This window comes from Lucilia sericata, unplaced genomic scaffold, assembly GCF_015586225.1.
Source record: "Lucilia sericata isolate MDLA Ls3-8-SP2 unplaced genomic scaffold, ASM1558622v1 Contig000203F_arrow, whole genome shotgun sequence".
NCBI lineage: Eukaryota > Metazoa > Arthropoda > Insecta > Diptera > Calliphoridae > Lucilia > Lucilia sericata.
Genome location: NW_023994231.1, coordinates 481325 through 507973, shown reverse-complemented (window position 1 = coordinate 507973; position 26649 = coordinate 481325). Strand labels below are relative to the sequence as shown.

The following is a 26649-nucleotide window of genomic DNA, read 5'->3' as shown; positions in this document are numbered from 1 at the left end:
TTATTGGTCAATAGACTAGACCAAAGACCTATGAATAACTGGTCTGGGTCTATAGAAAACTTTTATATAGGTACATGGTAGTAGTCTAGATTAGTCCATAGACTATGCAATAGACTAGTACATAAGTATATCAATAGACTAGTCCTTAGAATACTTAATGGGCAAGTCAAAGAGCAGTCAATAAGTTAGTCGATAGACTAGTCACTGGCGAGTCTATAGACTAGTCCTTAGAATAGTAAATAGAGTACCCATAGGTAATTAATACATTAGTCAATAAGCTAGTCAATAGACTAGTCCGTTGACCAGCCAACAGATACGTAGAATATTCAACAGAATAGTCCATAGACCAGTCGATGGAGCCAGGGGGCAGAGAGATACAAGCCGAGACCGCTCAAATCGGCGGCGGCTGGCCGCCGGTACTATTTTGCAAGCCGCGCCGCCCCGACTTCTTTCGCCTCAAAAGCTAAGCCGCACATGTATTTCAGAAAAACTTAAATAGAGACAGGTTTCTATATAACAGACTATTATACGAGATTTTTCAATATAATAAACGCTTATAAGGTCAATTTTGAAGGAAAAAGTTAAATAAGACGCACGCCGATATTTTCTATAATAAGCCGCCGTCGCCGACCTCAAATGGTTGCGCCGCCACATATCATTTGCATCGGCTTATATCTCTGCCAGAGGGGTTATCTAGCAACTTTTTAGAATTAGCAATCATACTTCTAGATTTCGATTCATTGACCAAGAAAGTTTAAAATAAATAAGTTGACTAGACTTTAAAACTGCATGGTTTAACTAGATTTTAGTACACTTCTCCATTTAAGTATAAAGATTTCGAGAAAGATAAGTAAATTAATTTTTCATTTTCTTAAAGTCATATTATTGTATTTAGCACTTTAGATCATTGAGGAGAAAAAATCTCTTTTGTTTTTTATCATCCTTTAGAAGATAAAATGTCTAATATCACTGGAATTCTTACACATAAAAGATTTTTTTATAATATATGTATGAGTAGTTTGTGCTGTCTCTGGAGAATTTATTCAACTTTTTCTTTGGTTACATGAATCTACAAAATATTGAAATATATATTCAATTTATTACTATATTTGTGATCAAAGTAGTTTTTAGATTTTTTTGACTTTTAAAATGGACGAAAACATTTGAAACTTTTTGAGTGAGAATTTTTTACCATTTACAATATCCAATCGAATCACATCAAAAGAAGTCTATGGTTGTACGTAGTATGTCGTAATTTTTTATTTTTGATTTGTTTTGTGATACAAACGATAAAACGATACGACATCGTGTGTGAATTTGACATATGTGAGTTACAAAGAACCGTTAAAGCAACATTAACTCTACCATTTAATACACTCTTACCACCTGATAAAGACTATAAATATGATTCACGGAGTAGTACACTTATGTCCAATCTCAGCTAAATCTTTGAAAAAAAAAAACCTTTTTTAAATTTGTCAGTGTGTATATAAAATTCCACAATGCTGATAAAGAAAATTCCTACTCAAACTATTTTAGTTTATTTTTTTTTATACATATTTGCTTAACAAACTGTATTTGATATAATTTGTTAGTTTCCTAGAAAATCACAATTTTTTTTCCTTAAGAGGATTTACTATTTTCTTTTGTTTCAGTTTATCTTTATTTTTTAACCAAAAAAAATCGAAATAAAAAAAACTTGCATCATTTGGGTATAGAAACTTATAACGACATATAAAAGCACATTATTTCTATTTTTATACCATTAAACTCTAATGTAAAAGGATATGTAGAAGAGATTATATGTATGTATGTATAAGTTTATTGTTGTATCCCTACAAACATTTTCTATTGCGGAAGTTACCCGTGTGAAACTTCCAAACGTGCTAAAAGCTCGCCAGCGATGTTGCGGAAGTATAAGAATTCTTGTCACCAGTCGGGAAGAACTGATGCCGAGCTGGGGAACGTCTAATAGTAACTTGGAAGATACTTCTAGAAGACCCGCAGAAGAAACTTCTAGATGACTCTTGGAAGTAAGGTATTGCCAAAGACTCTTCTAGATGTGACTAGGAAGTCACTTCTTGAAGTGACTACCTAGTATCCTCTAGAAGTGTTCCTATCTTATCTTCTAGAAGATGAGTTTTCTCTTCTTCTAGAAGATGAGTTTTCTCTTCTTCTAGAAGAAGAGTATTCTCTTCTTCTTGAAGATGAGTATTCTCTTCTTCTAGAAGATGAGTATTCTCGTCTTCTAGAAGATGAGTTTTCTCTTCTTCTATTTGTATACTCACCAAAATAAAATCTATAAAAATAAATCTAAATAAAATGAAATTTTATAGTTTTTATTGAATTAATTGAAATTAAAATAGTAGAAAATATAATTGATTTAACAACTAATCTAAAAAAAGTAATATATGTATGTACATTAGACCGACTCACAAAAAATGGTGCTTGAGTTACCCCCTCATAATATTCGCTGTATATGATGTTACCCAAAATATTTTCGGTTAAGTGTTGTCCATTCGTGAGCTGGACAGTTTTAAAGAAAATATCGTATGGGAACACGATTCTTCATGTTAAATTCAATATTTTATCCAGCTTCAAAAAATCTTTGTTATGTTTTATAATGGTTCCCAAAATATTTCTAGTCTATCGATGGCCGTTCGTGAGCTGAACCGGTTACAAAAAAGTCCCTTTTTAGTTATTTTGTTTTAAATTATACAGCATTTCTTAAACAATATATACAGTATGTGGTATCATTTGAAAGGTTTTTTGAAGCCAAGTCTAGTGGTGCGCAAAATTTGCAAAATTGTGCATATATTTAATTTTTCTTAGTAAAAACTTAACAATTTTAAATATTTTGGAATATGACAATTATAAGCAAACGGTTATTTATGATTAATACATCATTGGACGCGACTTTAAAATACCTTTTAAACGATACCCCGTATTGGATATTTTGTTTCAAAACAAACAAAAATTTAAAAAAAATAATTCCAAAATACCTTTTTTTAATTTGGTCCAGCGGTCACTTAAAATATTTTGGGAATCATCATAAAACATAGCAAGGTAAATTTTGGGAGGGGTAACAAAAACACGTTTTTGCTTTCCATACAGAGTGAGTCGGTCTAATGTACATATGTATCAAAAATTTAGAATTATTACCTTATAATAAGATAATTTTCAGGGAATCTGTATTAATATTCCAACTGCTGACTGGTATACTTCCAAAAATTGTAAAACGTTGGACTCTTAAATATTTTTGTAGTTCTTCATCAATTTTATGATTAATCCATCAAATTGTAAGAGTTATATTATGAAACGCATTAATCCTTCAACGAAATAAACCAAAATAATTTTATAATTAATATTGAATATACATACTTTTGTATTTATTGAAATTACCAGTTATACTTTAGGAAGCAATAAAAATAGGATTCTCTCATGTCCAATACATTTACCACCAAAGTTTAAACGGTCAGATCCATTTTTTACATTTTCTGCAAATAATCGACATTTTTAATGGAACCACGTGATGAAATAAGACATATATAACTTACCAGATCCCTTTTTTATATTTTAATTCGGTTAGAAGTATTTTAATAGGGGGTACAATATTAGCTACTGCTTTCTAAAAAATAAAATAATTAAAAATTAATTAATTTATTTATTTATTGTTTTGAATCAATAAAAACATTACCTTTCATGAACATTTTTTCAATAACTTGGAATTAAACCGTCTATAAAGATCTGAAATTACGAAGTCATGGATTATTTTTTAAATTATTTACAGTCACCAACGATAGAAACACCTTAACGACCCTAAACGGGATATTGCTTTTGACACTAATATTGCAATACTATTTTAAATCCAAAGCTATATGAAAATTAATAAAATTGTATTTATTTAAAAAAGGTGGGTTTAAAACTATCTGATTTCAATATTAAATATCTTATATGGGCAATTACGTGTCGAATGACCCAAGTCAAAAAATAATTTATGTATAAAACAGTAGTATTAATTTCAATATAATGATTCCAGACCTAAACGCGCAAATAGTTTTAAAAATATTGAAAGTTAAGATTTAACTCAAATAAATCTAAATATGTTAAAAATGCAATGTTCATCAAATGAAAGCCGAAATGTGCAACTTGAAAAAGTCTTTAAATGCTTATACCTCCTAAACATTTTTAATTAAACATATTAGACTTTTTTAAAAATAATGGAAATGGAAGCCGTTTAGAGTTGTTAACATATTCCTAAAATGGTATTTTAAAATGACAACTTACTTTTTAATTTTATTTATATAATCCTTCCTTATACTTTTTGGTATATATTTAATACACTTCGCCAATTAAGAAAACCTTCTTAAATGTTATTAACAGTTGATTTTTAACACAACACTGTCATATTGTTTTTTATTACTTAAGATTCACAATATTTTAATTACACTATTTTTCTATGAACATTAAATTCAATAACTCATTTAAGTTTTACGATGAATAATTAAAACTGAACATGACTGAACAAAACACAAAACATCACTGAAATTTCTGCATTATTTATTTTTATTTTTTTTTTTCACGCTAAAAAATGGAGTATTTATATTTTTTTGTTTTTGTACTCTTCTTACTATCATCAGGAAGTAACCTAAAAGTATACTTCCAGACGGCGAAAACTAGAAATCAATGTATTTTGTTTTTGTAAAATGTGTGCTCTCGTCTGACAATTGTACAGAAGTGACTACAATCCACACTTCCAGATGAATAAAATACAACATTAATGTGAACACTCTTCAAACTGTCTTCCAGAAGTGACATAAACATACAAATCAAGAAGATACAAATTAGGAAACAATGTATTTTGTTATTGTAAAATGTGTGTTCTCACCCAACTCTCATACAGAAGTCACTAAAACGTATACTTCCAGATGAAAAAAATTCAACAGGCATGGTTTTTTGTTTAAGCAAAATGGATGCACTCTTCTAACTATCATCCGGAAGTAACTTAAAAGTATATTTCTAGAAGACGAAAATTCGAAATCAATGTATTTTGTTTTTGTAAAATGTGCGTTCTCGTTTGACAATCGTCCAGAAGTGTTTCTGACGTGGCGTCTGGGGTGATGCGCAATAGTTTTCTCTTTTAAATGTTTGAAGGGGTGGCCATGCAGCTTAAGAGTTAGAGATAGTCTTTTTTTTATTTTACTGGATATTTTTCCTCCATAAAAAGACATCAAATATATGTTCACAACAAATGGTTGATATTTGAAAATGTAAACAAACCAAAAATTTGGGGAACTTTACATTTTTTAAAGAAAATATATAAATTAATAGCACACTAATATTAAAAAATTATTTGTCATAAATAAGTTTTTTCGTAATTTTTTACGAATGAAAAATCAAATGAAATTCCATCCGTATTTTAGTAAAGAGAATAAAAGTCGTATGATATATATTGTTTACGTTTACAGTATTGGTATAAGGCAATAACAAAGTCGAATAGAAACAGCTGTTTCTGTTTCCTGTATGTATTTAAATAAAAATACATCCCTTATCTAATGTGACTTGCTTGTTTTTTGAATCATTTCAAAAATGAACGACTGTCAAATTTTTCATTCGTATTTTCTCTCAATGTGTGATGGTTTCATTACATATTGCGCAGGGTGTACTGAATACAAGGTGACATCTCTATCCCAGCTGATCATTGTTTCCAATTTTTTATACATAGACTTGTATACCGCATGCACAAAATATACAGAGGTGTCACCCTTGACGTTTAAAAAAGTCTAAAATCAGATGTTATCTAGCTTTCGTGAAACTTGTGACCTCTATGAAGAAAACAAACCGTTTAGCAAACTTTTTTTCAGAGTTGCAAAAATAAAATCGATCTCTGTATTAAATATTCTTCACGGTACTTGCTATGAGATGTTGTGATGTAACAAACTTTGAAGTAATTACAAATTTAACAAACAAGTGTTTATACTTAAAAAATTAAAAATATTCTTTGAGCAACAAAACAGTCAACAGTGCCTGATAGGGCATCGATAATCTAATTGATTCCCATATTGATTTCATTTATGGGTACTTCCTATTAGCCGGTGTAACTTAACAAACTTTGACAAAGTCTCAAATTTAACAAAAAAGTTTTTATACTAAAAAATTTTAAAGTTTTAAAATAGGGATCAATAGATGAATGTAACAGCATATTGATTTTTGGCTTAAGTTGGTTTTAGTTACATTTTTCAAATCACGTCGAAAATTTCACCACTCATAGAGAGTTCGTTTGTGAGTGAAATGACGTAAAAATTTTTTGTCGGCCATGCCTATTTTAGCGGGCCTCTAAAGTTCAAAATATTTATGGCTATATCTCGAAAAATATACATATCTCGAAAAATATATATATGGACCGATATATATATCAAATTAAAGGTATTTCAAAGACCTTTCCAATGATGTGTAACATTATATACAAAAAAGGACCCATTATAGGTCAATTTTGGGAAACATAATTTTTGACCCGATATTTTTGTATATTTTTATATACAAAAAAGGACCCGTTATAGCTCAATTTTGGGAAACATAATTTTTGACCCGATATTTTTGAGGTTTATCTAAAAAATCGGGGAAAATGCCTTTATAGGTAAGAGTATAAATTAGATTGTTTAAAAGCCAAGATATTGAGCTTTTTATTAAGGTATAATATTATATTTTTTTGTAAGTAGTTATTTTTTTGCTATTAAAAAAACGTATGTATACTAAGCGAAGCTGGTGTTGGACATACCATAGATGAGAAAATCCTTTAGGAAATCTTTATTAAGCAAAGCCGGTGTTGGACATACCATAGAGGAGAAAATTCTTGCGTCTGCCGTAGGCCGGCTATTCAGGAAATCTTTATTAAGCAATGCCGTGTTGGACATACCATAGAGCGGTTGTCTGGGAGGTGTTTCATTGTTCCGGTGGAGAATAGAAACTCCAACACATTGATTCCAATAATCAAAAAGTATATTCTCCCCGGAACAATAATAGTTTCCGATTTTTGAAAGGTTGGTTTCATTTATTTTATTCAATATATATATATTTTTTCATTAATTTATAATTTTTCAGGCATGTGATTGTTTAAAGGGAGAGGGTTACACCCATAGAAAAGTTAACCACTCCCTGCATTTCAAAGACCCTACAACGGGAGAACATTCAAATACTGTTGAAGGTTTGTGGCGTCATTTAAAAGAGTCCTTGCCAGCTTATAATCGGCGAAAAACATTTTTCAACGGCTACATTAAAAAATTTATATTTTTCAGATGGTGTAAAGCAAATAGCCTACATCCATTTGAGCAATTTTTAATGTATGCCGGCCGATTATATAATCCTCTTTCGGAAGGTCCGCATGTCACAAACATACAAATGTTGGCCTCTCACGAGGAACTATTTTCGTCATCAGGGGAATCTGACAACTATCATATATCTCTTTCATTTGATTAGATACAGAAATGGTTTATACCTTAAATAAAAGCTTAATTCATTGGCCATTAACATATTGAAATTTATAATAGAATTATATAGACATTTTTTCCGATTTCTTTTAGATGAAAAAAAGTCGGGTCAAAATATATATTTTCCGGAAAAACTCAAAGTCGGTCCATATTTTAGTTTTTTATCATGTTATATATCATTGGAAATGTATTTTTAATACCTTTAATTTGATGTATAAATTTTTATTGTAAACAAAACAGTTTTCGAGATATACACAAAAATGTATTAAACTTTGGAGCCCCGCACACTCGAAAGTTTGCGTGGCCGACAAACAAATTTTATATCTTTTATCGACTCAAAATGCTCTATATTGGGTTTTTTTTTTTTGAGAAATGTTACTAAAACCGACTTGTTCCAAAAGTTTTATACCAAAAAATTTTAAATATTCTTTGAGCAGCAAAACTAAAATATGTGATCGATAGAGAATCAATAGACAAATCGAACCGCATATAGATTTTTTCTGAGTACTTGCTATAAGATAACTTTGACAAATTCGCAAATTTTATGAAAAAGTTTTTATACCAAAAAAATTTAAAGTATTCGTTGAACAGCAAAACTAAAATATGTGATCGATAGGAAATCAACAGATAAATGGAACCGCATATAGATTTTTTTCTGAGTACTTGCTATAAGACGGTGTAATGTAACAAACTTTGACAAAGTCGCAAACTTTATGAAAACAGTTTTTATACTAAAAAATTTACAAAAAATCTTTTTTCAATAAATGTGAACTTTTCAAAGTTCGTTACGTTACACTGTTTTATAGCAAGTACTCAGAAAAAAATCAATATGGGAATCAATTAGTCTATCGATCAAGGAATATTTTAAATTCTTTTAGTATAAAAACTGTTTTGTAGAATTTGTCGAAGTTCGTTACGTTACACCGTCTTATAGCAAGTACCCAGAAATGAAATCAATATGCGGATTGATTCTTTTATCGATTCCCTATCGCTATAGTTTTGCAGCTCAAAGAATACTTTAAAATTTTTTGGTATAAAAACGTTTCATAAAATTTGCGAATTTGTCAAAGTTTCTTACGTTACACCATCTTATAGCAAGTACTCAGGAAAAAAATCAATATGGGATTTGGTTCGTCTATTGATTCTCTAATAGGAAGTACCCATAAATGAAATCAATATGGGAATCAATTAGTTTATCGATGACCTATCGGTCGCTGTTGACTGTTTTGTTGCTCAAAGAATATTTTTAATTTTTTTAAGTATAAATACTTTTTTGTTAAATTTGTAATTTCTTACAAATTGTTGTTAAATCACTGAATATCATCGTTTTTCGATTCCCTATCAATAACATATTTCAGATTTAGTGCTCAAAAAGGATTTTCAATTTTATTTCCATATTTCAATATTTCTTTTTTTGGAATCTAAAAATTTAAATGGCGCCGCATAAAGCAAGCATAGTGCCAGGGTAACAATCCAAGAAGCCTTGTCCAAGAAATACCGAAACGACCTATACCTTTGTATAGGAAGCCAGATCGCTTAGACTTAGCTAATGAGTTTTATGGTCTCCACCAAAATCCAATAAGTTTTTTATGGTTCTCCACCATGTATCAAAGTAAAATTTGGGTTATAAATCCGAATGCATATGGTTAATATGTAGAACTCGAAAAACAGTAACGCGGTACCGTTATCCGACGCCACACACTAAACCAATGCGGTAGTGAAACGTAAAACTCTCGAAGGCAGAGCAAAAAGGACGGCCTGATTACCCAAAAGAGATAATGGCAATGATGCACGACGATCTTCCTTCGCCCAGAGTGGAATTATAAATGTTTTCAATATTTCACAAATAAATCAATGAGTTTCTTATGGTTTGTTTTCTTTATGTTAACGTTTTTTTGTATTTTTTGCTTTGTTTACATTTTTATGTACTTTTCCACGTGTATACAAAAAAAGTACTGTTTGTGTGTCTGCAAAAAAAAGAAAAAAATAAAAAGACAAGAAAAAGTTACGTTTTTTCAATAAAAATTTTATTTATTAAATTTATATTTACCTTAAAGATTATCAATAGGAGTTGAGCACTTAACAAAGTGATCACAATGGCGTTCACTTAAGGGGTCTTCAGATGATCACACTTTACGTACAAGTCTAATGAAAAAGTAAAATGAAATTCCATCCGTATGACAAAAAAGAGAATAAAAATCGTATGATTCATATTTTTCGTGTTTACACGATTGGTATAAATCAATAATAAAGTAAGATGAATATAGTGTTTCACTTTTTTTGTATGTGTTTACAAAAAAATACATCCCTGATCTAATGCGACTTGCTTGTTTTTTGAATCATTTCAAAAAATGAAGAGAGCCATACGACTGTCAAATTTTCCATCCGTATTTCCTCTCAAAGTGTGATGTTTTCATTACATATTGCGTTTAGACGATCCCATCCGTTTTCTTCTACACAAAATTTTGACAGATCATATTACTTAAATGCTCGTGTGAAGCGGGCTTCAACAAGTGTTTCAAAAACAAAAACTATGCAACTATAGTTGCGACTTTAGTTATACCGTTAGCGGTTTTACTAGTTAGAATTTATCTATACAATTTTTTCAAGGATGAAAAAAGAAATAGTTACATAAATCTTAACGTAGATAAAGGGAATAGAAAATATTGATTCAAATTTTTCTAAATTGAACAAGAACCATTCTATACAACTCTGAAAAAAAAATCCAAAAATCCACGGTTGTTTTCTTCTTGTGTGTATGTAAAAGTTGCTAAATAAAAGCACCTTATGTGAATTCGCCTTGCATATGACCACCTTATGTCTATCGCCTTGATTATCTTCATTGGTTTTGTGTACAAAACTGCAGAATGTTTATGTTTTATTTTCAATAAAAATGATTAAAATTGTTGCTCTTAATGATGAAGGTGAGGACGAATCTACTGAGGAAGAAGAACACGTAGCTACTCGGGAAGCTCAGGTTTGTGATGTTTTTGTTAGATGTCCGAACTTTAAGTATTGCTTTCTGTTACAGGAAACAATTGCTGAGAATGAATATATTCGCGCTATTAAATTAAAATCTGAGGGACACATCGATTTATGTTTAGACTTGCTTAAAGAATTACTCCAAACCCAAGTATTAAATGAGGTAAATATTTCTTATTTTTTGTAATTATTTTATATTGTATTAAATTCATAGATCACATTGTAACAAACCTAGATCCATGAACCAGTTTGTATGGTACAACGTACAACTTTCAAGTTTATAGAATTAAAGCATTTGCCACAATGAGCCTACGCTAGCTTTCGATTTCTTCCCATCACGTCACAATTCGTGGTAATTCACAATTGTCCTTAACACTTAAGGCACCAAATTTAAATCTCAAAAATTTTTTCAAGTTATTTTTTTTAGCAAATTGAAGGGCTTATGCGAAATGCCTCAAGAATATAATTTTTAATAAAACGACATTAAAGTTTATACATACAAATTCTCAAAAATATGATTTTTTAAATTTGCAAAAAATTGTGGCATATCAAGTTATTGCCTAACACGAGTTGATTATTTTTTATTTTCAAAAAACAAGTTCTAGTTCACTTTCAAAGTGGCTTATCATGTTGATGCAACAAAAAATAAATAAATTTTATTTTCAATATGATATTTATATTTGTTACTTTTTCATATGAGAATAAATTTGGCTAAATATAGCTAAAATATTCTGTAGAATGATTCTGTATAGGCAAAAAATATTTTAAATAAAATGACAAAAAAACTGTATATTCAGATTAAAATTTGAGCTAATCTTGCATTTATTCAGTAGTTAATTATATGCTTCTGGATCATTATTTTGAACACCTGAATTGTACAAAAAAGGTTTCGATATGCACTTTATATAACAGGCATTATAATATTATGCTTTTTGTGTAAGCTGATGATTGTGGCATATTTTATAAAGATTATTGGATATTCTGCAATGTCTTAGGTATTTTGATGCGATAAATATGACTTTGTTATGTACATAAAGTTAATTTATATGCAAAATTTATTGAGGTTATTTATTCAGCAAGAACTTGCATAATTATAAATGAAATTATATTTATGCAGTACCATTATAAGCAACTTTAATTAAAAAAAAATTTTATTTCCCGAGATTTTGACCAAAATAATTTTTTCTTGGTAGAATGATACTTGTCTTACCTTGTTTTATCACAATAATATAAAATATCAATTTCGCTCTTATCTCTATCAGGACTTTCTTGAAAAGTGTAAAAAAATATATGTGGCATAAAATAAAAATTCTTACAAATTATTTAAATTGAAAAAGAGGCATGATCCCTAAAATAGCCAATTTACCACAATATGCTAAAAATCTTTTTAGGGACAATGTGGTATATCGAGTTAATGAAATAAAAATTCTTACAAATTATTTAAATTGAAAAAAGTGGCATGACCCGTATATAGCCAGTTAACCACAATATGCAAAAAATCTTTTTAGGGACAATATTTATTTATTTACGAAAAACCAACTGAGCCCATAGGGCCATATATAGTTGGTAGACTAGCATATGTTAAAATAGGCAACTTAAATCAATATTATAGATAATTTCATTAATACATAAAAGGCTGACTACAAAAATGAATTGCTTATGTGTACATATGTGTGTGTAAATAACTTCATATATGATAATATCTATTAGCGCTATATAATTTTAAAAATTCATTGCAAAAAAGTAATAAATACATTAAATCACATTAGTGGATGCATATTCAAAAAGCTGCGTTTTAAATGTTGTAAATCGTAAATCAAAACATCTAAGAACTCGAGGAAGAGAGTTCCAATGTTTAGAAACTCGCACATGAAAAGATCTTTCGTAAGTGTTTCGATTTATTATAGGAATTAAAATTTGAGGATTTCTGTCAGAATGCAAAAATTCAAAAGTATTTCTAACATATTCAGGGCAATTAGCTATTACTACCTTATAAAAGAACAATAACAAACGGATTTGAACAAAATTCATAAAAGAGCAACCCAATATGGATCCTAGGAACTCAAAAAGCATATAAAATCGAATTGCAATGGTAGGTGGCTTGTAAATCGGAACCAAAATAGATAAAAAAATTTGATATATAAGAAATTTATATAAAGATATATAAAATTTGCACTTTATTTTGTCCGACAAAAAACTGAATTCACTTTAATTTTTGGTGTTATAAAGAAATATTTTAAGTACAATAATTTTGTCTTATTGTTATTTTTGTAGCAACTAAACTATATGAATTTTAAAAAAAGTCAATATACAATAATCATTTAACAGATTTTTCGCTGAAAGAATATACATATCATAAGTACTTTTGCACTTTATTTTGTCCGATAGTGTATACTTAAACAAATAAGCTCCCCAGCCAAATTAATCATTACGGATTACTAATAAAAATAATAATAAATTCCCAAAGTAGTAGTCACAAGAGTAAAATGAAAAAGCATTATCCGAATATTAGTTTAGAAGTTAGAAAGTTCAAACGAGGGAGAAAAAATACGAAGATCCAGCGGCAGAAAGCTCCAAATTCTAGCCACCTTAACAACAAAAGAACAAATATAGTCAAACTTATAACGAACTCCGCGGGATGAGTACAATTTGTTCTTTATAAGCAAAGTTCTTAAAAGGACGGTGAAGTTTTTGTAGATCAAAAAACAAGTTAGAGTGCTATATTCGGCTGTGGCGTTAAATCGGAGCTATGACCAATAATATAGTTCTGTTCGAAAACATTTTAGCAGAATTATTTATCTACACACCTAATATACTCATATACATATAATTATTTAATATTTATAGATGGGATTCTACCTGGTATTTATCCGATGTTTTAAATATGACTGTTTTTGAAAAATTTATTGACATATCGTATATAATTATATCCTCAGATATCATTCATAGCTATCCCTCCGAAAAATTTCAGTAGAAAATTCAAATCACAACAACAAAAATCAACACTTGAAATTTTGCTAAAATGGAATAAGGGCATATATCCATATATTTTAGTTGAATATGTTCTGAAATAAATGATATATTTGAGCAACAGTTTATTTCTATTAATAAATAAAAGTGAGCGACTTACCGCAGTCTTTATCCCCAACAAACTAAACTTTATAATTAGAGCCAGTAGTTACTGAACCTACAATTTCTTTTTGTTTATGTACTTTTACAACAGTTTATTTCCAAATAAATAAACTGAACGAAAGTACTGCAGTAGCATATAGGGACAAAGAAGTACAAATATTAATACAAAACAATATAAAAAATCCTAACGGACAAATGAACTAAACAACAACAAAGATCACTGGTAAATAAGACAAAATTAAACAACATTAGGGTAGCCCACAAACAATATTTAGATTATCAAAAAATGTTTCAAATTAAATGAAACAAATAATAAATTAAATAGGCAAATAAATTTATGAGCCATTAGGCGACATTCCCACCCCCGTGGATCGGCAACGATTCACCATACAAATTTAAGTATTCCACTACTTATTTGGATATCAGCTCTCTGTATTACGCCATCACTGCCAGGGAACACATTTATGATACGACCTCTCTTCCAATCTCGACGGGAAACAGCTGGATCACAAATTAGTACAAGATTACCCGGAGCCACAGGCTTGGTATATTCACACCATGTAAAAATAATCTCGTAGCTGTCTAGCAATTCGCCACTGCCTTTTCAGTACCACTGGCTTTTTTATTTCAATACCTTTTTTATTTCAATGGTTCTTCGTCTTCAGAACTGACAGGCAAGTGAGTTAATGGGCGAGAGTTTACGATGTTTTCGGCTTCAATTAAAAAACTGCTATGTGTGCTCTTTTAGAGTTACTCTTAAAACTTTTTAACACATTGAACCATTCGCTCCCATATACCACCTTCTGCAGGATTATATGGACAATTAAACTGCCATCCAATGCCCTTTGTGGACAACTCATCCTCAATTTTAACCAGATCAAATACTTCATCAAATCGCTGGGCTTCCTGGTTAACTCCAACAAAATTCTTTCCGCTATCACTTCGAATCTTCAACGGGGTACCACGACGATTTATAAAATTCCGTAAGCCACTTCTAAATGTACTGCTCTAATTGTGATACACGTAAACAGGGCAGCTCAACGTTTTTCATGACGTCTACCAATAGTCACGTTTATTGGGCCAAAATAGTCCACACCAGTATAAGTAAATGGACGGGCGTATGGAGTTAGTCTATCACTTGGCAATGATTCCATAAAAGGAGCCACTGGAACGGCACGTCGAATCTTACAAATGTTGCAATTTGATGTGGTCTTACTCAACAGCTTTCGTTGTCGTGGAATCCAGAACCTTTTCCTTATTTCGCCTATGGTAGCCTCAAAATTTTGATGTCTCATTTTGTTATGCACATAGTTGTGCAAAGCGGTGACAGGGCGACAAAGTAATGGTGTGCCTCGCATCTAAAGGCAACTAACTTGCAGCATCAATACGACCGCTCACTCGAAGTAAATTATTTTCATCAAACTAAGGCGAAAGAGAAAATAACTCATTTTCCTTTTTTAAAGAACCACCAGATTTTAAAAAGTTTATTTCAAACAGATGGCACAAACTAGTTTCAGCAACCCTTAACTATTCGTCACACAGGCATCTTAAACCACTATTTTTACCATGTTTCCGGCAACGATTGACAACTCTCAGAACCCAGGCCATAGTACGTTTAAGCCTGAGAAATGAAAAAATAAGGTTAAAATCTACACAGTCTTACAAAAGTTTACATACCCCTCTTATATTTTTTTAATAAATATTTCGAGAAAAAATTTTTAATGACATTTTTTATGCAATATCGAATTTATTGAGATAAAATAAACAAAAAACTAATATATTTTCATAAATTTTTCGTAAAAAACTTAAAATAATTCACTTTTTGGCATAAAACTAATTTACATAAGTTTACATACGGGATAAAAAAAAAAATCTTAAAAAAATAAAATTAATATTTTGTATGGCCTCCTTTGGCTTTAATTACAGCAGATGATCTATTTGGCATGGATAGAGTCAATTTTTTTGTTATGTTTGGAGTAATTTTGCTCCATTCATCCATCAACGCTTCTTTCAGTTCTGAAACTGATGTTACTTGTCGATTTTTAAGACCTCGTTTTAAAATATCCCATAAATGCTTAATAACATTAAGATCGGGGGACTGCGGGGGATTTTCCAACTTGTGTTTTACGTTATATAGAAGCCACTCTTTAACTATTTTTGAAGAATGCTTCGGATCATTATCCTGGAGAAATATTGCGTTGTCCTCCAGATCTAAAAGTTGGACGCCGGGAAGGTAGCTATCTTTTAAAATTTCGATATACATGGCCTTATCCATAGTGCCATCGATGAACCTCAGCTTACCGACACCATTTGCCGCCATACATCCCCAGACCATGACTGACCCACCTCCATGTTTCACGGTGCAATTAACATTTTGTGGCAATAACTCCGCATTTGGCTTTCGCCAAACTTTTGTACGCCCATCACCTCCAAAAACCATAAATTTACATTCTTCTGTGAATATTACCCTCTCCTAAAATGTAGGGACATTTATATGAGCATCTTCGTAGTTTTGGGAATATTCTAAGCGTTTCTGGATATTCACAGATCTAAGTAGTGGTTTTTTTCTGGCAACTCTGCTATTGTACCCATTTCTCTTGATACATCGGCGAACAGTCTGATCAGAAACGGTAATTTCTAGATCTGTTCTCATCTTCCGATTTAGTTCGACGGCACTTAGCTTAGGATTTTCTTGAATAGAACGAATATTAGACCGTTCTGTTCGTTTGTCGAGAATGCGGGGACGTCCACTACGAGCTTTGCTCTCATAATTTCCATTTTCTTTAAAATTTTTTATTATTGTTTGCACTGTGCTCTTACTTAAATTTAATAAATTTCCAATTTCATTAAGAGATTTGCCATCATTTCTCAATTTAAAGACGGTTCTTCGAATTGGTTCAGAAATGTCTTTGCCTTTGCCCATTTCCTCCACTAAAAACACTTTTTGATTTTATTTTGCAAGTGTGATCACTTCAAGTGAAAGTAAACTCTCTGCTAGTGATTTTACACAAAGCATCATAAAAATTGTAGCGGAAATTTTAACGGTACAACCTTTTTTTGTTGCAGAGTACGTAAACTTATGTAACTTTAAAAGAATACCAATTACTCGTGTTTTGTTGTTATTCTTTTAAAATGATAACAAACTATTATAAAATATGATTGAAATATTGTTTTTTTATTGTTATTGTTTTTAAGTGCATTCAACAAAAATGTAACTAAAAATTTTAATAAAATTAAATAAAAATTAAAATAAATTTTAATAAAATTAATAACCCGATATATGCAGCACAACAACATCGTGGTCGCTGCGGTCCAGGAGACTAAACTGACGAACAATTCCAGTCTGCAAAGTTGTAACGGATACAACATTCAGTATAGTGCTCTTTCTCTCGATTCTTACTCCAGAGACCAATATCTTGAAGTTCAAGGTATTGCAGTTAGATCGGGAGAAACTGACTTAGAGCTCTATAACGTCTATATTCCGCCAGTAGCCAGCTGCCCAGCAGGCTACCGTCCCAACATCAGGACTTTGTTAGACGGCGATATGCGTCTTGTCCTAGGGGACTTCAACGCCCACCATCAGCTCTGGCACTCTTCTTTAGGGGAAGACCAGAGAGGTGCGTTGCAGGTGGAACAGATTGACGAGTCCATCTTCTGCATCCTGAATGATGATGCCTCCACGCGGATTATGGGTACCTCCGCTAGCTCGCCCGACATCACCATAGCGAGTGCTGGTTTGATCAACTACGCAACATGGCGAGCCGTAGTTTTTCTGGGATCAGACCACTTACCCATAATCGTATGTCTGGATCGACCTAACGATTTTATCGTCTCTGAACGCCGTCAATACGTAAACCAAAAGAAAGCAGACTGGCACGGCTTCAGAGAATTCACCGAACGCATCTTCAGTGATCTAAATTTTCCCTCCAACGTACACCATTCAGAGAGGAAGTTCCGTGAAACTGTCATCTCAGCAGCTGCTCGCTTTATACCTGCTGGTCGTATATCCGTAGTGCGGCCGCACTTCCCAGCAGAAGCAGCCAGGCTTGCAGATGAAAGAGATGACATCCGAAATACCAACCCAGGTGATCCAAGACTCACCCAGCTGAATATTGAAATCAGCAGGTTGGTAAATGAGGACAAGCGGAAAAGATGGCTAGATCACTTGAAGAACTGCAACTTGAGTTCGGGTGTTAGTAAGTTGTGGTCTACAGTTCGATCTCTCTCTCTAACCCGACGAAGAAGGATGACAGGGTCGCTATTAAGTTTGCAGATATCCCCATTTCCTCTAACCCGACGAAGAAGGATGACAGGGTCGCTATTAAGTTTGCAGATATCCCCATTTCCGACCCTGAAGGGTGCTCGCGCGCATTTTGCCGGCAATTCATTGAGCACCCTGAGAGAGACAAGGCGAAACGAAGTGTTCTTCGCAAACTTCACAACCTTCCAGTCACGGACATACCACAACCCTTCACCCCAGCTGAAGTTGCAGACGTCATCAACAACGCCAAACCATCTAAGGCGATTGGCCCCGACGGAATATCCATGCTGATGTTAAAACACCTTGGCGAGCGGGGAGTTGAGTACCTGACTATGGTCAGGAGTCATTCCCATTTTAAAACCTTGGAAAGACGCGACAGAGGGACAATCATACAGGCCGATTTCCCTCCTATCACCAGTCGCGAAGACTCTTGAGGCGCTTCTCCTCCCCCAGCTGTCCAGCATGGTTTCCGCAAAATGTACAGCACCACTACAGCATTAACCGCCATTGCCACTCAGATCTCACAAGGCTTAAACCAGCAGAGGCCCTGTGAAAGGACGGTCCTAGTGGCTCTTGACCTGTCGAAGGCCTTCGACACTGTCAGTCACGCCACACTCTTCGGGGATATCCTGCAATCCACAATGCCCAACAACACGAAGAGATGGATCGTAAATTATCTGAGTGGCCGTCAGTCGTTCGTGGAGTTTAGAGACCTCAAGGTGGAGTACTATCGCCACTTTTGTTTAACTTCTACCTCTCTAAGCTCCCCGCACCTCCACAAGGCGTGGAAGTGATTTCATATGCGGACGACTGTACAATCATGGCGACGGGCCACAACATTGATGAATTATGCGTTCTGGTGAATGGTTATCTCCACGAAATACATCAGTTCTTCACTGCGCGTAACCTGCAATTATCACCAGCGAAGTCGTCAACAACACTTTTTACCACCTGGACGAAGGAAGTAAACCTAAACCTTGGCATCATGGTCGATGGAGTCCAAATTCTGACCGTGCACCACCCAAAAATATTGGGGGTAACATTTGATAGCCTCTTTATTTCCTCAGCTCACGCCACTGCAATCACGCACAAATTGCGAAGTAGAAACAAGGTCCTCAAAGCGCTAGCCGGCAGCACTTGGGGTATTATATATAGCCTTGTTGGCTACATATAAAACGATTGGTCGGTCAGTGGTTAACTATGCTACTCCAGTGTGGTCACCTTCGCTAAGTGATACCCAGTGGAGAAACATTCAAATCTGTCAAAATGCTGCCCTAAGGACTGTAACGGGCTGCCTACAAATTACCTCGGAACATCACTGCACGAGGAAACGAAGGTCCATCCAGTCAAGGAACACAAATTCATGTTGACTAAACAGTTCCTCCTGGGATGTCATCGGAGAAGTCATCCCAATTTTAACATCATACAATTGGATACTCCCCCGAGGCATGTCAGGAAGGATCTTCGTATATACGAGGAAAACATATGCAGATATGTGCGGGATCCACTGGATCAGTCCTCGTATTCGGCAGCTTTGAACGACATTCATAGAGACGCCATAAATTCCGCGGTCGCAGGATACCGCATGAATGTCGTACTTGGAGGTCGCCCACCGCCCATAGCAGACACCGAAGAAAACCTGCCGCGGAAAACAATAGTAGTTCTGGCACAACTAAGATCGGGATGGAGCAAAAGGCTCAATGCCTACTGGTCACGTATAGACCGTGCCGTCCCCAACGAATGTCCTGCATGTGGTCAGGGTCCTCATGACACCCACCACATATTCAACTGCTCAGCCAACCCTACTTCACTCTGTCCAATGGATTTATGGACGCATCCAGTTGAAGTAGCCCAATTTTTAGGCCTGGACATTGATGTAGAACCCCCCAACTAGATTATTGTATAGTTTTAGCTGTTACAACAACAACAACAACATAAAATTATATTTTCTTAAAGAAAATAGAAAATTTTCAAACGTATGTAAACTTTTGTAAGACTGTGTATAACTAAATTTGTACTAACCTGCATGACAAGTTTGGGGCGTAGTTCTTCAGATTTCTCAGAATTCTTATTTATCCAATCAGCTTCGTTTTCATACAAAAGTTGTGGCCCTTGGAACCAACGTGTTTCAATGGCAAAATCAACTTCATTTTTAGCTCTTGTAATGTCATCGGCAACATGTACTATATCCGTAGGCAACCATCTCCGTTGGGCATGTTTAGTCAAGTATTTCGGCAATTCAATGGGCAACAAATGGTTTATATCTCCTACTTTCAGAACCAATCCAACTAATGACCGTTGTAGAGTCACTCCAATAGATTCGACGAGAAACATTGAGATCGTGTTCCTTCATTATAGAGTCCATCAATCCACTCCACAAAGCGGCGGCTTGTAGTTCTAATCTGGGAATGGTCATTTCAATGGGGAACATTTCGACTTGGCAGATATAAACGACACTCCTATTTGTCCATCAGATGTTGTATATTTCCAATAGGCCACTGCACCGAAGGCATCTTCACTGACATCAACAAAAACATGGAGCTCTAACTCCAAGGGCAAACCAATTCCAAAATACCATCGTGGAACCTTAACGTGGACCACATTTCTTATCTCTTGGCGTCAATTATTCCACATTGCTTGTAATGACGCGGGCAACATCTCGTCCCAAAATACACTATGTCTCCAGTTATCATAAAATGGCACAAAAGACGAATTGAATAAAAAATTGATATTACGACACATAACAACTCACGCTTTGTGGGACACCTTTTACCGCTGATGACGTCAGAATTCACACGATGGAATTTCAGAACAAATTTGAATGCGTCATCCTTTGCATCCCAAAAGATACCAAGTACCTTTTCAGTTGAGCCGTCCATCTCATTTAAGCTACCTGAGAAACTGCCCTGATGATTTAAACTGCCTTCTAGAGCCACAACCACCTCTGATGAATTCGATGTAAAATTACGCATTTCAAACCCAGCAGCTTTATGTATTTCACGAACTTGTACGGCAATTTCAATGCCTTTTGACGTATTAACAAAACTGTCTAAAAAGTCATCTAGATAATGATGATCCAGAATTCACTTCACGGCTCTAGGGAAACGTTTTCAATACTCCTTTGCATTTGTTTCCTTCACATAATGGGCAATACAGAGCGAACAGGCAGCTCCAAACGTCATCACAAGCATCACATACACTTCCGGTGGACCACTTTCATTATCTCGCCACAAGAACCTCTGCGAACACCTGTCTTCTTCAGCAACAACAACTTGATGAAACATTTCCTTTATGTCTCCGCATACAGCTACGGAACCGACTCTGAAATTAAACAAAACTGATAGCAACGGTTTGTACTGCTGAGGGCCTTTCAGTAACTTTGAATTCAATGATACACCTTCCACCTTTGCTGCTGCATCAAACACCAAACGAATCTTCCCTGGCTTATTAGGGTTAACGACACCAAATTGGGGCAAGTACCACGTTCTCGGATGAAATGTTTCAACTTCATTCAATTATAATTTACGTACATACTTCTTTTTCAAATATTCACTCATTATTTTCCTATAAGCCAAAATCCGCATTATTTTTCATTTTTCTTTCCAATCCAAAAAATCATGGGCATGTAATAGCTATCCGGCAGGACTACGTCATCATTACACCATAGTAGTCTGGACTCAAATCTTCCGGCAACCCTCTTCGTCGAATTTCTCAATATCTCTCGTGCACGCAAATCATCCCTTGACTCAATCACCGGTAGAGCCTTAACACCAAAATTTTCTGTTTCAAGATAACTTGCCACCAAATTATCCAACTGTGTTGTCAGCAAACAAGTTTGTGTTCCAGGGCGACCTCCTTTCATATTTCCAAAAACAACCCATCCAAGAGGCGTATTGGCAGCATATGGACCAGCATTTTCCAAAGGGACTATTTCTTCGGGCAATCCTAAATGGCAATGATCTAAACCAATTAGTACCATTGGAGCCACACATTCATAGGAGCATAAAGGAACACCACAATTTTTTACTAAATCCGCATTAAAACTCTGACTAGGCAACTTCAAATTTGAGACATCATACACATTTTTCAAAGCATATTTCATCTTCTTACTAACACCGCTCACATGAAGATCCACCACCATGATAGCTTCTTGTGCCGATTTACCACCATACCAACTCAAATTCAATTGACTTTGTCGACCATGCAGTCCAAGCTGTCTCAATAAACAGCTATCCATCATCGTGACCGAAGAAACATCATCTAGGAGTACATAAGTTTCAATAGCAGAATTTAGTCCATAAAGAACACCTGGGAGCACTCTGAACAACAAATCACTTTTTTCACTAGCACTGGAAACACAACTAAGCACTGGCTCGACTGTTGAAACTCTGTGATGGCGGCACATTAACGGATCGTTCACTTTGTTCATTAGGTTTAGTTTCATGTAATAATTTATTGTGATTTCTTTGGCACTTTTCCATGGGACACTGCTTACGCGACGACAATCTTTACTTGAATGGCCACCACTGAGACACGAAAAACACAATTTCAATCTCTTCACATCACTCCATCTTTCAGGCACACTAAAATCTAAAAATTTCTTACAATCAAACATTTTATGTGGGCCAACACGATAAAATTTAACTGCCGTTCTGGGCCATCAGAAGCATATAAAACCACTTTTCGTTTTGGATCACTGCTAGATCTACTGCCACTTGAACTACTTATTTGCACACTTCTTATCAAATTTGCAACACGCTGGTGCCACGTACTAAAATCCAAAATAGTCGGCAACTGAGGTAAAGTTGAAGCAAACTGGGCTCAATCCAAACGTTTACTCATTGGAAGCTTCTGGACTAACTCCACCATCAGAGTTGGATTTGATAAATGTTGATGACCATTGACAGATTCCAAAAATGCTGCTAAATTTCTAACCTTAATGGAATATGGCACCAATTTATCGATCGCGTTTTCTGCTATGTTTGTAGTTTTATAATTGTAGTTTTAATTGCTCTAAAACTGTTGCCACATTATTTGGGTGGATGAGTAACAACTTCACGCACTCTCTGACTTCACCTTTCAAAGCCTTCTGCAATCTCAAACAATTTTCAAAATTATTGTACGAATTTGCGGCTGTCGAATGTTCAAGGACAGACAAAAACATTGGCAGATCATAAAGTTTGAGTTGTACTGGCATGGGCACTTTAGCAGAGAAAACAAAAAGAGGCTGAGATATCATCAACTGGTCTGACTGACTACCATAGGAATATGGCGTTGGATTCCGACTATCAACCATGTCTTCAGCGCATTTTGTACAATAACACTCGGCTTGTTTAAATTTTGATTTGCTCTTAAAGCACGTTGAGCGTTTGCCAACTGGGCTTGCAGGATATCAATCTGTCGTTGTAGGTTCTCACATTAGGACCGGGCAATAATGGCGGCAGACTTAAGGACTCTTCAATTGATGAACTGAAAATTTTATGCGTTGATACGGCAGGTGTCGGTTCTCTAGGGGCACTTATGGAGCACTAGTTGCTGTTGTAGTTGTTCCGGGGTAACAGAACTGACATTTTGTACCGATGGCATTGAGAATGTTCCGGCAGACATGGAACACAACCTCACCAAGGAATGCGAAATAAAATTTCGTTGTTCCGGCAGACAAAATTAACAAAAATATTTCAAATTAAATGAAACAAATAAATTATGAGCCATTAGGCGACAGTAAATAATGGACTTTTATGCAATTATTTCATGAATATCGTTGAGAAATAGTAAAAATTGCCGTCATGTACAAGTTCATACATTTTATGAACTTTTAATATTCTGAATGAAAATGGTTTAGGAAAAAAAGTTATGTTCGATTCATACAATTTATTACAAAATTCATTCCAGTTATGTATTAATTTTTCTGTGTTAGAAAAATAAAAATTTATTAATTGATAAAGTACAAAATGAAAGCAAATACTAAAAATACTACTTGGTTGTTAATAAAGATTTTTTTTAATTTAAAAAATGTTTATAGTTGAAAAAACTGTATTACCTACATTTGTGGTAGAATTTTTTAATATTTTTGTATTTCTTGCGTTTTTATGTAAAACTGAAAAAATTACGAAACACTGAACAAATACAGAACACTAAATAAAATACAGATCATTTTCACGTTTTTTAGAAAAGAATAATTTATACAGAACAGGGCTCCAAAATACAGTACTGTTCTGTATAATACAGAACATCTGGTCACCGTATATATAATGTACATATATGGGGAATTTCATGTCAAGTGAACCAACTCAAAAAATCGATTTTGACGAAATTTGCACTAAGGTTCGGTATCGGTCAAGAACTGCCGGACTTAGAGGGGGTCAAATTTTGGTCATACAGGGCTTTATTCCAATGAGTTTAACTTTGCAAAAATTGCCCAAAGGAGTTCAGATATTTCGCCCAAAGGAGTTCAGATTTTTTTTTTTAATTATTTTTTTTTTTAATTATTTTTTTTTTTAATTTTTTCTTAATTATTTTTTTCAAAATTGGACCCTTTTTTTGCTTAAAAGAAAGCTTATACAATTTCTTTGAAGGGCTTTATAGTCCCATAATGGGATGCGAGTGGGATATCTATTAGTTAGTTATTAGTTGTCTTAAATTTATAACTAAAATTTAAGAACACTTAAATTTAGCTATGACTACTGCGGTCTTAAGTTAAGATTGTTTTATACAGAAAATATTGAAGTTATACAGATATTAATATGAATATACATTTTGATAAATGAATTATTAATATATACATTATGATACATTATTAAATGTTTTTAAACATGTTAATAATTTTCAAGAATTTTATAATTGTAATTATGGTTTCAATTGATGTATTAGAAAGATAGTTTATTGGATCATTTATAAAGAGGTTTCTGCGGGTTCTTTCGAAATTAATGCAATTTTTTATTATATGTTCGATTGATACTGGATTGATTTGACAATATGGGCAAATGTTTGAAATGTCGGGTTGTATTGTGTGTTTATGACTGCAGGAGGTGTGTCCAAGTCTAAGTTTGATAAATTTAGTACTTTTACTTACGGCTGGGACGACCAGTATTTTTTCAGCTCCAACAAGATTCCCAAGATTTTATATAAAAATAAAACAAAGAATATTCAATTTTATTAGAGACGAAGAAATCTCTACCTCGTAGAAGTAGATGGTTTTTAAATGTAATATGCACGTAGTGCTTGTGTCGTAGACAAATTAAAAGTGATTTTTTAATGTCAAACGAAACAAGCATAAATTTGGTGGCCAATAATATTTAAGCACCGTTAGCGGTTACTCGTTAGAATCTTTCAACAAAGTTGCAAAAAAAGGGAAGCTTTATAGGATTCTAACGTTGTTAAAAATAGTGTTTCAAAAAGGTAGTTAAATCAATTTTAACTTAAACAGTATTAAATAATTTATAATTTTAGCAATTTTAGAAAAAAATATTGAAAAATTTTATTAAAATTTATATGCAAAAAAACCTTATTGAAATCAGTTATTAAATAAATCAGGTTGAAAAATCTATGTGTATATGAATATTTTCAACCTCGAAAAAAATCAAAAAGCGCAAAAATCCGCAAAATGTTAAAAAAGATTATAATTCTAGACATCCCCTATTTTAACGGATATATAATAGTTATGCGCATTTTTGGGCATTTGTGTTACTTTTTTACCTTTAAAGTTTTGAAAATTAAAAAATAATAATTATAATTTCCCTTTCAAGTTAACTGTGCATTTTGACACTTGATACCATTACTATGTCTTAAAATTTAATTCTCAACGAAATATAATATTATAATTCGTAAAGAAAAAGTAGATTATTTACAATAGGACGTTATATTATTAACATCAAGTATACACTATCGGACAAAATAAAGTGCAAAAGTGCTCATGCTACATTATTTCATCGAAAAATCTGTTAAATGATTATTAAATATGGATTTTTTTTAAATTCATTTAGTTTATATACAATGCTACAAAAATAACAATAAAACAAATTTATTCCACCTAAATTTTTTCTGTATAACATTTAAAATTAAAGTAAATTCACTTTTTTGTCGGACAAAATAAAGTGTAAATTTTATATATCATTATTTTAATTTTATGTATATCAAAATTTTTTATCTATTTTGGTTCTGATTTGAATATCTGGATCTACTCAAGCCATTTTTGTAATTTTTTACCATTATTATTCGCAATCGCTTTCACTTTCCCTTGCTTTCCCCCATACTATTATTTTCAAAAGAAATCCGATTTTGTTAGCTATTTCAGCAGAATTTGTTGATCAATTGTAGTCAAATATTAATCTATTAGATTTAGGGCGATGCTCTGAGCAGGTCATTAAAATTTTTCAGTGTTTTTTTTTACAGTAATGTTTTTAATCTTAGTCGTGTGTTTGATGTCATGAATCGGATATGGATTTTTTTTAAATTCATTTAGTTTATATACAATGCTACAAAAATAACAATAAAACAAATTTATTCCACCTAAATTTTTTCTGTATAACATTTAAAATTAAAGTAAATTCACTTTTTTGTCGGACAAAATAAAGTGTAAATTTTATATATCATTATTTTAATTTTATGTATATCAAAATTTTTTATCTATTTTGGTTCTGATTTGAATATCTGGATCTACTCAAGCCATTTTTGTAATTTTTTACCATTATTATTCGCAATCGCTTTCACTTTCCCTTGCTTTCCCCCATACTATTATTTTCAAAAGAAATCCGTTTTTGTTAGCTATTTCAGCAGAATTTGTTGATC

At 33.1% G+C, this 26649-nt stretch overlaps 2 protein-coding genes across 2 annotated transcripts in view; both read left to right on the top strand.

The window, feature by feature from the left end:
- Positions 1-10275: 10275 nt before the first annotated feature.
- The window catches only part of LOC119601984 (calcineurin-binding protein cabin-1-like), a 446878-nt gene continuing 430504 nt past the window's right edge, over positions 10276-26649 (top strand). The window contains exons 1-2 of the mRNA XM_037953280.1: positions 10276-10464; positions 10519-10632. Coding sequence (XP_037809208.1) covers positions 10381-10464; positions 10519-10632 — 198 coding nt within the window. The 5' untranslated portion in view covers positions 10276-10380. The remainder of the gene's footprint in view (positions 10465-10518; positions 10633-26649) is intronic.
- Positions 17019-18157, top strand: LOC119601986. Its single transcript, XM_037953282.1, has one exon. It carries the CDS (start codon positions 17146-17148, stop codon positions 18151-18153), a length of 1008 nt encoding a protein of 335 aa, XP_037809210.1. The 5' UTR covers positions 17019-17145; the 3' UTR covers positions 18154-18157.

What these genes read in the sequence shown, in the direction of transcription:
- LOC119601986 (XM_037953282.1), top strand. Translation starts at nt 17,146, where the DNA reads ATGCGTCTTGTCCTAGGGGACTTCAACGCCCACCATCAGCTCTGGCAC.